Raw genomic sequence first — 13,001 nt, 5'->3', positions numbered from 1 at the left:
TTCAATTTGTAACCTTATACCCTGGAAGTAATATATAGGGTATTGTGTAGATGGCAGGTGTTCACTATCAGGGTCCTTTCTGGAACAAGACAGTTCTTAAAGATGTCAGTTCTCTACATCCTTACCACCATGAAATATAAATTCATTTAAAGCTAAATAAGGTAGAATGGTACAATCTGTCTCACTTGATTTGGTGGTAATGTCTTCAATTCTGTAGTGTATGTTAGATCAGAACAGATTTTTCTTTCTTAAATGGAAGACTCTCAAGGATGTCAAACTTGCTTTTTCTGTTGTACAGTCTTTCTATTCCAGTACAATTTAAATGTGCCTTTTTTTTTGGTCTTATTCTTTCCTTGTACAAAGGTATTTCCTGTAAGTTCCCCATATATTAACTTCAGTGAACCATCATAATTTAAAATAAGCCATAACTTCATAAAATGGCATTATCATTATAATTGTTATTTAGGTTGCTAAATTTTCTCAATGAGCAAAAATTTCTCCTCTTGCAACCTCAAGTTTTGTTGTGATATCAAACAAGATAATTAATGAATGTAGAATGTACTTTGAAAACATCAAAATGCCAAAACCTGTGAACTCCTACAATTGATTTTATTCATATTGTTAATTCAGTGATCAGAAAGCATGTAAGTGGCTATCTCTTTATAGCTCTCTTGAAAACCACTTACCTCTACATAGTTTTCTTTTGTTGTTGAATTTTTTTCTAAAAATACTTTATTGAATCTCCTTTGTTTATTTAGTAAACAATTATTGAGTGTCAGAATTGTGCTGGCCTCTAAAGACATTGACATGTGAAATAGTCCCCATTAGATGAAGGGGAAAGACAATAAAGATCACTCACTATGTTAGAGGTTGGTAATTCTATGAAGATGTATTTTATACATCAGCTATAATTCTAACCCAGATTTTCTTTCCTTAGCACATCACTTCTCTACAGTGCTTCTTAAACTTTAAAATGTGTGTAATAATCTGGGTAGCATGGAGATTCCTGGGCTCTACCCCTAGAGAGATTCAGCAGGCCAGGGAATCTGCATTTTCACAAAGGCGAGGTGTTTGGGGATCTGGTAACCCTTGACTTCACTTGGAAAGAGTGCCTTTGTGATCTTTCCCTTTTGCCTGACACTTCGCCAAGCAAAGGTCCCCTTTGGCTTCCTCATCTCTCCATCTGCTTATATCAATGCCATGCTTTCAGGACAGCCAGTTTAGATCTATCAGGCCCATGGTCATTTCATCACCTTGACTTGACATAATTCTCTGTATTGAGTTTCTGACCTTGCTGGAGTCATTTGTACCTAGTGTCCTGAGAACGACACCACTAACTGTTGCCTCACCCAGAGACTGACTCAAATGATGGGGAATATCGGGAAGATGATGAGGGAATGCCCCTCTCACGGTATAAAAAAAGAATGTTTTTTAAACAAGGTGTTAAGTCACATCAGCTAGTAACTGCCTACCTGTAGGGAAATACTTTTGTTAACACTTTATAAAGTATTCATTTAGCCCTCATAAAAAAATCTATGAAGGAGATGCTATTATTTTATTCATTTTATAGATTAGGATTCTGAGGCTCCAAAACTTGTCCAACATCACACAACCAATAAGTGGTATAGCAGGAATTTGAACTCAGGTGGTCTGGCTCCAGGGTCTGGTGGCCATAATCACTACTCTTAGTCAAAGGAATGTCCTATGTTTGCTACCACCATTCATATCAAAATGACTTCCAGTAAGTTACACAAACAAATAGGAACAAAGCATAACAAACAAAAATTATCCCAAATGCAAAACCAAGCAATGCAAACATTACATAGGATAATTTTCAGTGTATTTTCAAATCAAAGATGTATTTCAGCTTCAAATTACAGGAAATTGTTAGTAAAGCAAAAGAGCCCATCACAACAGAGTAACGTATCTCATCCTCTCAGAAGATAATTTCTTTTACAATCTTTTTTCCCATTGAAATACAGGATATGCCATGAAGAGCATGAATTTTTGAGTCAGAAAGATCAGGCTTCTGATTTTGGCCTGTCATTTATTTGCTTGATGACCTAGGACAATTTGCTTGCCTTAATTAATTCTCAGATGCTATGAAATAGACATGACAATACAAGCTTTGGTGAATATTAAACAAGATAAATATGTAAAGCGCTCAATACAGTGCCTGGAACATAGCAGTCTCTCAATCAGTACTTATTTCCTAGTATTATTATTAGTAGTAGTAGTGGTAACAATAAATTTAATACTCTTAGCAGAATATAATGTTCAGACAAAATATTTTTGGTGGATTTAATACATTATAAAAGTTTAACTGATGTTCCTTTTTGACATCATGATTGCAGAATGCTTATTTTGCTCCTTTAAGGATGTCTCTTCTGAGATGGACTCATTTATCTTCACCAGGTGATCAACCCAACACTCAATTGCTAGCCCTGGCCTCACGCTTGCGGGAGAGTGCTGAACTCTTCCAGTCAGATGAGATGCGTCCTGCGAATGATCCGAAGGAGAGAATTCCCCTCCGTGTCCGAATGCTGAATGACATTCTCCAAGACATGGAGAAAAACTTCCTGGTACAGCAAGTGCCACCGGGTTTTTATAGGTAGGATATGTGTCTTAACCTTTATTTGTTTATGCCCCTCAATTAAATTTTTATGTTTAACTTTCAGAATTTGTACCTTCTGTGAACATGACACTATTTTTTAAAATTTATTTATTTAATTATTTTTTTTATTATGTTATGCTAATCACCATACATTACATCATTAGTTTTTGATGCAGTGTTACTTGATTCATTGTTTGCATATAACACCCAGTGCTCCATGCAGAACGTGCCCTCTTTAATACCCATCACCAGGGTAACCCATCCCCCACCCCCCTCCCCTCTAGAACCCTCAGTTTGTTTTTCAGAGTCCATCGTCTCTCATGGTTTGTCTCCCCCTCCGATTTCCCCACCTTCATTCTTCCCTTCCTGCTATCTTCTTCTTCTTTTTTTTTTTTTAACATATAATGTATTATTTGTTTCAGCGGTACAGGTCCGTGATTCAACAGTCTTACACAATTCACAGCGCTCACCATAGCACATACCCTCCCCAGTGTCTATCACCCAGCCACCCCATCCCTCCCACCCCCCACCACTCCAGCAACCCTCAGTTTGTTTCCTGCAATTAAGAATTCCTCATATCAGTGAGGTCATATGATACATGTCTTTCTCTGATTGACTTATTTCACTCAACATAATACCCTCCAGTTCCATCCACATCGTTGCAAATGGCAAGATCTCATTCCTTTTGATGGCTGCATAATATTCCATTGTATATATACACCACATCTTCTTTATCCATTCATCTGTCGATGGACATCTGGGCTCTTTCTACAGTTTCACAGTTTAGATAGAACTCATACAGGAATTCAGTAAAGTGGCAGGGTACAAAATCAATGCACAGAAATCAGTGGCATTCCTATACACCAACAACAAGACAGAAGAAAGAGAAATTAAGGAGTCGATCCCATTTACAACTGCACCAAAAACCATAAGATACCTAGGAATAAATCTAACCAAAGAGGCAAAGAATCTGTACTCAGAAAACTATAAAATACTCATGAAAGAAACTGAGGAAGACACAAAGAAATGGAAAAACGTTCCATGCTCATGGATTGGAAGAACAAATATTGTGAAGATGTCAATGCTACCTAGAGCAATCTACACATTTAATGCAATCCCTATCAAAATACCATCCACTTTTTTCAAAGAAATGGAACAAATCATCCTAAAATTCGTATGGAACCAGAAAAGACCCCGAATAGCCAGAGGAATGTTGAAAAAGAAAAGCAAAGCTGGTGGAATCATTATTCTGGACTTCAAGCTCTATTACAAAGCTGTCATCATCAAGACAGTATGGTACTGGTATAAAAATGGACACATAGATCAGTGGAACAGAGTAGAGAGGCCAGAAATGGACCCTCAATTCTATGGTCAACTAAACTTCCACAAAGCAGGAAAGATGTCCAATGGAAAAAAGACAGTCTCTTCAACAAATGGTGTTGGGAAAATTGGACAGCCACATGCAGAAAAATGAAACTGGACCATTTCCTTACACCATACACAAAAATAGACTCAAAATGGATGAAAGACCTAAGTGTGAGAGAGGAGTCCATCAAAATCCTAGAGGAGAACACAGGCAGCAACCTCTTTGACCTCAGGTGCTGCAACTTCTTCCTAGAAACAAAGACAAGGGAAGCAAGGGCAAAAATGAACTATTGGGACTTCATCAAGATAAAAAGCTTTTGCACAGCAAAAGAAACAGTTGACACTATTTTTTAATGCAGTTATCACGTGTAGTTATATGAGTAATTATTATATGTACAATTTGAGGACCATTCTCCTACCCAAAGGAAATTTCAACTGCATGAGTATAGAATAAAGGAAAATGGCTTAGCGGTTTCATACAGAAAATGACTAAAAATTTTTTTGACATTAAGCTCAATGAGTCAGACATGATATGGCTACGGGAAAACCAAATGGAATTATAGGTTGTATTGGGAAAAATACAGTTTCTTGAATGAATCAGGAGATAAGCTTATACTATTCTTCCTAGTAAGACCACGATTAGAGTATTGCATTTAGTTCTAGAAGCTCCCTGTCAAGAGAGAGCTAAATAAGTTTACTATTCAGAGGAGAGTGGGATTTAGATGGATCTGGAAACAACCAGATTAGAGATATTAGTTGGAGGGTCACAACAGAGTGATTTCTAGAAACTTTTTAGCAACTTAATAGATACTTTAATAAACCCATTTTGATATGGAAGGGGGATTCAATTTTGGCTTTTAGAGGATGAGAGAGGAACAACATGGTTTTTATTTTATGGTTCCTAACATAGTAGAAATTAAACAGAGAGGGAAAATGGAGTTAGAAAGATTATAACTTATTTTATATATTCTTATTTAAGTTTTTGATTTTTCTACAAGACACAAAATATAAATACACACGCCTTTCTGTGTAACAGATGCATATGTAATGTGCGTATGTGTATAACAGCTTAACATGTGTGTGTATTTATGTCTCGTGTGTGTATATATGCATGTGAGTATGTGAGAAAAGGCAGGAGGCAAAGAGGTATTGGACAAATAGTGAGACAGGAAAACTATTTGGCCTGAAGCTCTCATTCATAAAGGACATCAAATTTATACTTTTGCACTACATCACTTTACATGTGTGTGTTTGTGTATATATATATATAACATATAACATTAAAAATACCCTGGACTAGACATACTGTGCATGACTGAAGGACACAACTAGGACTAAAGAATCGAAGCATAGGAATACACATCTCAATTACATCTGAGAAAGAAGTTTCTGACAAATAGTGCTCTTAAAAGATGAAATGTGATGCTTTTATAGGGTAGTGAACTCACCAGTGATAGTGAGTTCACTACCACTGCATGCATTAAAGCACAGCCTAAGTAGCTCTAAGTATTTTGACTGTATGAGGTTTAAGGTGGCCTTTAGTACCAACCTTCTATGATCTGAGAAAACACTTGATCTCTCTGCATCTTAGCTTCTACAGTTATAAAATGAGATGGTAGAATGAGACCTGTTTAAAATAAAAAATCTTTCCTAGTTCTGATATTTGGTGATTTTCCTTTGTGATTTTAAACTCAAAATTCTCATTTAAAATCCTTATATTGGGTCACCTGGGTGGCTCAGATGGTTAAGTATCTGCCTTTGGCTCAGGTCATGATCCCATGGTCCTGGGATTGAGCCCCGCATTGGGCTCCCTGCTCTGCAGGATGCCTGCTTCTCCCTCTCCTGCTCCCCCTGCTTGTGTTCTCTCTCTGGCTGTCTCTCTCTCTGTCAAATAAATAAAATCTTAAAAAAAAATAAAATAAAATCCTTATATCATTTCTTCTAACACTATGACTCTGCAGTATAAGACTTTGGAAAATGTTAACTTATTACAATAGATACCTTTAAGACATTCTTGTAAGCACCAGAGACATAGAAGTTGCCTCAAGTTAATAACACCTGCTCTGATGTGGTTATATTCCAGAGGTGGGGATGGAGAAATAGAACGAACAAGGTAACTAAGTAAAATATAGTGTATGGTAGGTATAATACCGGCTAAAGAAACAATTAAGCCACATTATTAAATTCAGCATTACTAAAAAGTCATAATCAGAATAGGTAAATTATATTTTAGAATATAAAAATTTCCCTCACTTTTAATTTATGAAAATTTCAGAAATTAATAAAAATCATACATTAAGAATATAGTTGTATATATCATGATATAATAAACACTTTCACCATTTGCCTTCCTTGGCACTTGCACTAGTTATAGAAGACCCCTATGGTCTGAGGTATATGTCCAGAGAACTTTGCATTACCACTTCAATAATATTTATTTATCATACATTTTGAGTGGAAAGGGAAATATTGATCTTGTCTTGAGTTAACAATGGTTAAGAAAGTGATTCTTTTTCCTGTTAGTGATATGATTACGGTATAACTTGTATCCCAGTCCCAGTGTGCAAGCTTCAAAATGTTGATTATGATAATGTTCTAACTCATAACAAACTTCCGAATTGAAAGCTTATGGTTCAATATTTTGACATTATTTTAAACTATTGCTACAGTTATTGAAGAAACACATGTATGCCATTATTCTCTTTGGCCCTATTAGTTTATATATATGCCAATGGCAAATAGATTTAAATAGATAGATGCAAATAGATAGCCTCATTTTGTTTTATCTGATGACATTTATCCCAAGATTGTCATGAATTTTTACTTCATTTCTGAAATATGTAACAAATCATCCTATTTCATGTTTTCTCTTAGTAGAGAATTCGTATTTCTAAATATTCTTGAAGCAAAAATTTCAAAATTACAGTAGACTTTCTACTCTCAATCCTTGTAAGCTCTTCCTTTATGGGGGAGGAAATGTTCAAAGTACAAAAATGGGTGTGACAAGATCATATGCAGTTTAAGAAAATGGAAAAATTGATTATAATGATAACCATATGGAGTAAAGATAAAACTGTTAATTACATCGTATAAAAGAACATCTGGTGAACAAGATTCATTTTTTCTAACATTAAATAACCTTTAGAGATGTTATTCATGTAAGAATCTCACTCTTCAACCTGATGGTGTTATGACAATTCTCATCAAATATACAAGGAGGAAGTCAAAAGTAATTTGCTTTTCAAGAAAGCTGTTGACAGAAGTTCATTGTATAAACCTAAATATTTCATTTAGAATTTGGGTTGTGTCCCAAAGGATACTGCCTCAACCAAAGTGTCGCTAAACACCGAAACATTATTTTTGGAATATGTGAAGAAATTTTCTCCATAATTCAGCATCAGAAGATTCAAAGATTTTGAAATCCTATGATGTTGCATGTAAAATGTGTTGTCTTTCTCATAAATAAACACTCATCGAACATTGCTTTGTGTAAGCATATTGACAGAAACTGGCAATATAAGATCCCTACGTTTAGGGAGTTTAAGACGTAAACTATATAAATCAAAAATAAAAAATTTGAAGAATACTTATGCAAATTTCCTAATGAATACTACAGGCAAGAAGTGTTGTTGGGTTTCAGTGAAGAGAGAAGTTACTATCTTGTGATGGTCCAGAATGACTCTTTAGGGGAAGGGGGAAATTTATCTGGGCTTAAGGGAATGGTAGGATGTCCATTAAATTATGGAATGCTATAGACTGAATGTTTTTCTTCCCCCCAAATGTATATGTTGAAGCGTGATCCTCAGTGGGATGATATTCAGTGGTGGGACCTTTGGGAGGCTCTACCCTCCCTCATGAGCGGGATTAGTGCCCTTGTAAAAGAGACTGCAGAGACCCCCCCCTTGCCATTTCCTGCCTTGTGAAGACAAGACGTCTGTGGACCAGGAAACGGACCCTCACCAGATGCCAAATCTGTCAGGACTGTGATCTTACACCTTTCATCCTCCAGACCTGTGAAAAATAAGTTTGGGTTGTTTATAAGCCACCTAGTCTGTAATATTCTGTCATAGTAGCCCAAACTGACTAAGAAAGGAAACACTTCCAGGAGAGGATGGTGTGAAGAAAAGCACAAAAGAGAGATTGTACATCATGTACTGGAGAGTAGAGAACAAGAAGTGGAATAGTTTGAATGGCCATTAGGATCATAACTATGGAGAGGTATGAAGGAATCAAATTGTGGAGTACTTTAAATTCTCTGTTGAGAGGTTTGAACTTCATTTTTTTTACACAAAGGAAGCCATGAAGAAATCTGCACCGTTAGGAAGATTTATCTCGTGCTCCAGATCAGATGCCCTGCAGCTGGAAGAGAGCAGAAACCTTCAGGAAGACTCTAGGTGTAAGAACTGCATGGCATGCTGAGAAACTGACTGAGCATATTAGTGTCAGGAATGAAGAACAAAGGGCTGATTTGGGAGATGATGCTAAGGAAGAATTAATGAATTTAGGGATTGAATGGCTTTGAGAATCTTATTTTGGGTTGTTTTTTAGGATTCCCCTCAGCCTAGGCTGATGAAGCAAGGATGTGCCTCTTCTCTGTCCATGTCTCCAGCCGCTTAGTTAAGTCACTCGGAATCTCTGGGTCTCAGGGTGATTACGTGATCACTTGTTGATAAAGATAATTTCTAAACTCCCTTTTAGCTCCAAGAATCTGATTCTATGGGCACTCACACACAGTATTAAGCTTCACCTCTATAATCAGGGAATTCTTCTAATCCTGAGGGAGGGGAGCAGGAAACAATAACAGTGATAGATTGCAATGATATAATGAAAAGCAGCAAAGTTCTCCAGAGATACTGAGCTTAGTAGGCAGCGGGGAGCAGATGAAGCAATGTATATGATCAGGGACCCTGTAAGGGAAAGCACATTAGAAACTACAAAGCTTCTCAAATTTATTACTACTATCAAAATCCCACAATGTAAAATTTGACTCATTGTCCCTGAAAAGGGAAAAGATAATGCATTTTCTTAAAAATTCAGAGTCTTTCATCTCTCCTCTTCCTTTACTCTAACTCCAGTACGTACTACTCTACTACTCCTGGGAACGGGCATTGTCTGGAGATGGGAGCTTGTGGCATGTTTTGTTGTTGGATTCTTTTTAACTCCCAGTAGTTATTATTCTGCAAAGGCAGAGTAAGCAGTCTGACCCAGTGAACCTATTCATTCTCTACTACAATATATTAAAAAAAAAAAAAAAAAAAAAAGGAAGAAAGAAAGGAAGTCTTTCTTAGAGCAGTTTTAGGTTTAGAGAAGAATTGAGCAGAACGTACAATTTTCATATAACCTTTCTCTCTCTCTCACGTGCAAACACACACACAGTTCCCCCACCCACAAGGCACAGTTTCACTGTTATTCCTATTATTAACATCTTGCTCTAGTGTGGTACATTTGTCACAGTTGATGAGCCAACATTAATATATTACTAGTAATAGTTGATGTTAGGGTTTACTCTTTGTATTTTACATTCTCTGAGTTTTGGTAAGTGTATAATGATGTGTATCTACCATTACTGTATCATACAGAATAGTTTCACACCCTAAAAATCTGTTTCACCTTTTATCTCTCCCTCCTTCCTGCCTGAGCCTCTGGCAACCACTGGCCTTTTTCATGTCGCCACAGTTTTTCCTTTTCCAGAATGTACTATCATTTGATCATATAGTATGTTAGTTTGGCTTCCTCAGTTAGCAATGTGATTGAGTCTTTTCTATATTAATTTATTTTTATCACTGAATAATGTTTCATTGTATGGATATACCACAGTTTGCTTATCTATTCACCTATTAAAGGGCACTTGGTTTCTTTCAACGTTTGGCAATTATGAATAAAGCTGCTGTATGTATTCGTGTGCAGGTCTGTGTGGAGGTACACTTTCAACTGATTTGGGTAAATACCAAGGAGCACAGCTGCTGGGTCATATGGTCAGCCTATGTTTAGCTTTGTAGGAAAATGCCAAACTGTTTTCCAAAGTGGGTGTAGCATTTTGCAGTTCCCCCCGAGCAGTGAATGAAACTTTTGGTTGCTCCATATCCTCACCAGCATTTGTTGTTAGTATTCTGGGTTTTAGCCATTCTAATAGATGAGTATTGGTATCTCATTATTTTAATTGCAATTCTCTAATGAAATATGATATTGAGAATCTTTTCATATGCTTATTTTCCATCTATGTAACTTCTTCGGTGAAGTGTCTTTTGACTCTTCTTAAGTTGTTGGCTTTCTTATTGTTCAGTTTTAAAAGCTCTTTCTATATTTTGGATATGAGTCTTTTATCAGATATGTATATTGCAGTATTTTCTCCCAGACTGTGGCCTGTCTTTTCATTCTCTCATCAGTCTCTTTTGTGAAGCAGAAGTTTTAATTTTAATGAAATCCAGCTTATCAATTTTTTCTTTAATGGGTTGTGCTTTTAGCGTTGAATCTAAAAGTTCATCATCAAACCCAAGCTCACCCAGATTTTCTCCTATGTTGTCTTTTAGGAGTTTCATAGTTTTACATTTTATGAAAGGTCAATGATCCATTTTGAGGTAATTTTTGGGGCTAGTGCAGGTCTATATCCAGATGCATTATTTTTGCACATGGATGTCTAGTGGTTCCAGCATTAATTGTTGAAAGACTATCCTTTCTCTATTGAATTGTCTTTCCTCTTTTGCCATACAATATACTTTAATATTGCCTTTTACTGTCAACAGCTCACTTGTTCACAGAATAGCTTTCAGAATTAAAACCATCATGCAGCAGTGATATTGTTTGGGATTTATAAAACGATTTGGGATTTATAAAAGTAGGAAGGGGTTTGAATTGGAAAACTTGTCTTTTACTACTTGCCTGGCTTAGAGCAAGCTAAATAGTGACTCTGAAAGTCAGTTTCTCAACAAAATAGAAAACCTCAAAGGTCTATTCATATTAGGATAAATTTAGATATAATACTGGGATAACACTAGATGAAATGAGGATAAAATGTGAGAAGATAATTTTTAAACTCTAGAATTCTATATAAATATTACAAAAGTAACTTTTATTCCATTCTGTTGTTTTTACTTCTGACTTTGATAGTGATCTGGATTCCAAAACTTCTTCCTCATTATCTCTTTTAACCAAAGGAGAAATATTTAAAAATTCAGTAACACACATTCTCTTTCCCCAGGGTCACTATGGCAAAATTTTTCTTTCATTTTTAAGTTTTATTGTACAGTCCTTTCCCTTAAACATTTGCTAAAAGCTTCCATATTGAGGAATTACAAGATCCCACAGAAAATAAAAAGTTTGGGAGGGGATAGAATTAAACATGCAGTTTTTAAAAAGAGTGGATATAATATTTAAAATAGTGTTAGCTTCCACAATAAATGTGGATACTCTAAATGACAAACCTTTTCCAGTAGGGAAGCCTTCTTTCAAACCACATGTTGTTATGTGTTTAAGAGACAACATTGCAAGCAGCGTAGTCTTTCAGGGCAGATTCTCCCTTTTAAGTTTTGAAGTTTTGAAGTTTGAACGACTTTTTAGATTTGGGCACCGGCCATTGCATGCTTGAAATTTAATATCTTATAAAATATGCATTCTTCCTAGCTTATTTTAGAAAATTTCCCCCAAATGTTTGGCCTTGTCACAAATTTTTAGAATCCTTTTTTTTTAAAGATTTTATTTATTTATTGGATAGAGAGAGAGAGAGCATGGGGGGGGGGGGTGGCAGGCAGAGGCAGAGGGAAGCAGGCTCCCCGCTGAGCAGGGGGCCCAATGGGAGACTCAATCCCAGGACCCTGATCATGAGATCATGACCTGAGCCGAAGGCAGACGCTTAACCAATTGAGCCACCCAGGTGCCCTTAAAGGGCATGAGTTCTTGAGGCTACTGTTCTGTTTCTATACCTTAAAGGGCTTGAGTTCTTGAGGCTACTGTTCTGTTTCTATACCTCCTTTCTTCACTTGCCCCTATACCACGCTAAATAGTCTTAAAAATAGGGGTGCCTGGTGGCTCAGTCAGTTAAGCTCAGTCTGCCTTCGGCTCAGGTCATGATGCCAGGACGAGTCCCGCATCAGGCTCCCTGCTCAGGGGGGAGTCTTCTTCTCCCTCTGCCTATGCTGCTCCCCCCATTGCTTGGGCTCTCTAACTCTTGCTCTCTCTCAAATAAATAAATAAATAAATCTTTAAAATAAATAGTCCTAATAGGAATAGGAAAGAGGAAATAGGAATTCTGGGAAATAGGAATAGGAAAAGACTATAGGAAATAGGAAAAGCCCTAACTACTGCTTTCTCCTTTATTTTAAGTGACTACACTAAACTGCACAGACATAGAAAGGTCTTTGATTTTAAACTTTTAGTGCACAAATAGAAAACCATGGGATGTTAAATTTGCTCTCAGCAAAAATGTGATTGGCAAAGATTTTCTATTAATAGACAGCTGCAATGTATGAGTGTGAAAGACATTACCATGGCCTCACATTCGTACATTGGAAGAGGTTATCTGAGTAAGATCCCATGTTTAGTCTCTACATATTTAAAGAGTCAGCAGTTAAACAACAAAAGCTAATAAGGGTTTCTCTCCCTCCCCATTATGAAATATACAGACAGACAGACAGACAGACAGATAGACATATGCATTACTGCACTAGTAACTGATTATATGGGATTAGAGGATGGTTTTACCAAAGGATCAGAAATTTGGTGTCGCTTTGGGGAAAAGATTCGATAATCCATCCATTGCATCTGTATTGCAGTATTTTTTTATTAAAGATTTATTTTTTATTTATTTGAGAGAGAGGGCAGGCAAGTTGGGGGTGGAGTAGGGGGAGAAAATCTTCAAGCTGACTCCCCCCGACTGAGAGTGGAGGTGGGGGGTGCTGGATCTCAAGACCCTGAGATCCTGACCTGAGCTGAAACCAAGAGTCCGATGCTTAACGGACTGAGCCACTCAGGTGCCCCATGCACCTGAGTTTTGATTTGAGAGTGTGGGGAACTGAGAAGGAAAAAA

General features: G+C 36.7%; 1 protein-coding gene across 1 annotated transcript in view; it reads left to right on the top strand.

Moving 5' to 3' along the window:
- The window catches only part of NAALADL2 (N-acetylated alpha-linked acidic dipeptidase like 2), a 911,251-nt gene that overhangs the window by 865,875 nt on the left and 32,375 nt on the right, over nt 1-13,001 (top strand). Inside the window, exon 13 of the mRNA XM_021702572.1 lies at nt 2,416-2,611. Coding sequence (XP_021558247.1) covers nt 2,416-2,611 — 196 coding nt within the window. The remainder of the gene's footprint in view (nt 1-2,415; nt 2,612-13,001) is intronic.

This window comes from Neomonachus schauinslandi, chromosome 1 (assembly GCF_002201575.2).
Source record: "Neomonachus schauinslandi chromosome 1, ASM220157v2, whole genome shotgun sequence".
NCBI classification, from domain to species: Eukaryota; Metazoa; Chordata; class Mammalia; order Carnivora; family Phocidae; genus Neomonachus; species Neomonachus schauinslandi.
This window is presented reverse-complemented; position numbering and strand designations above follow the sequence as displayed.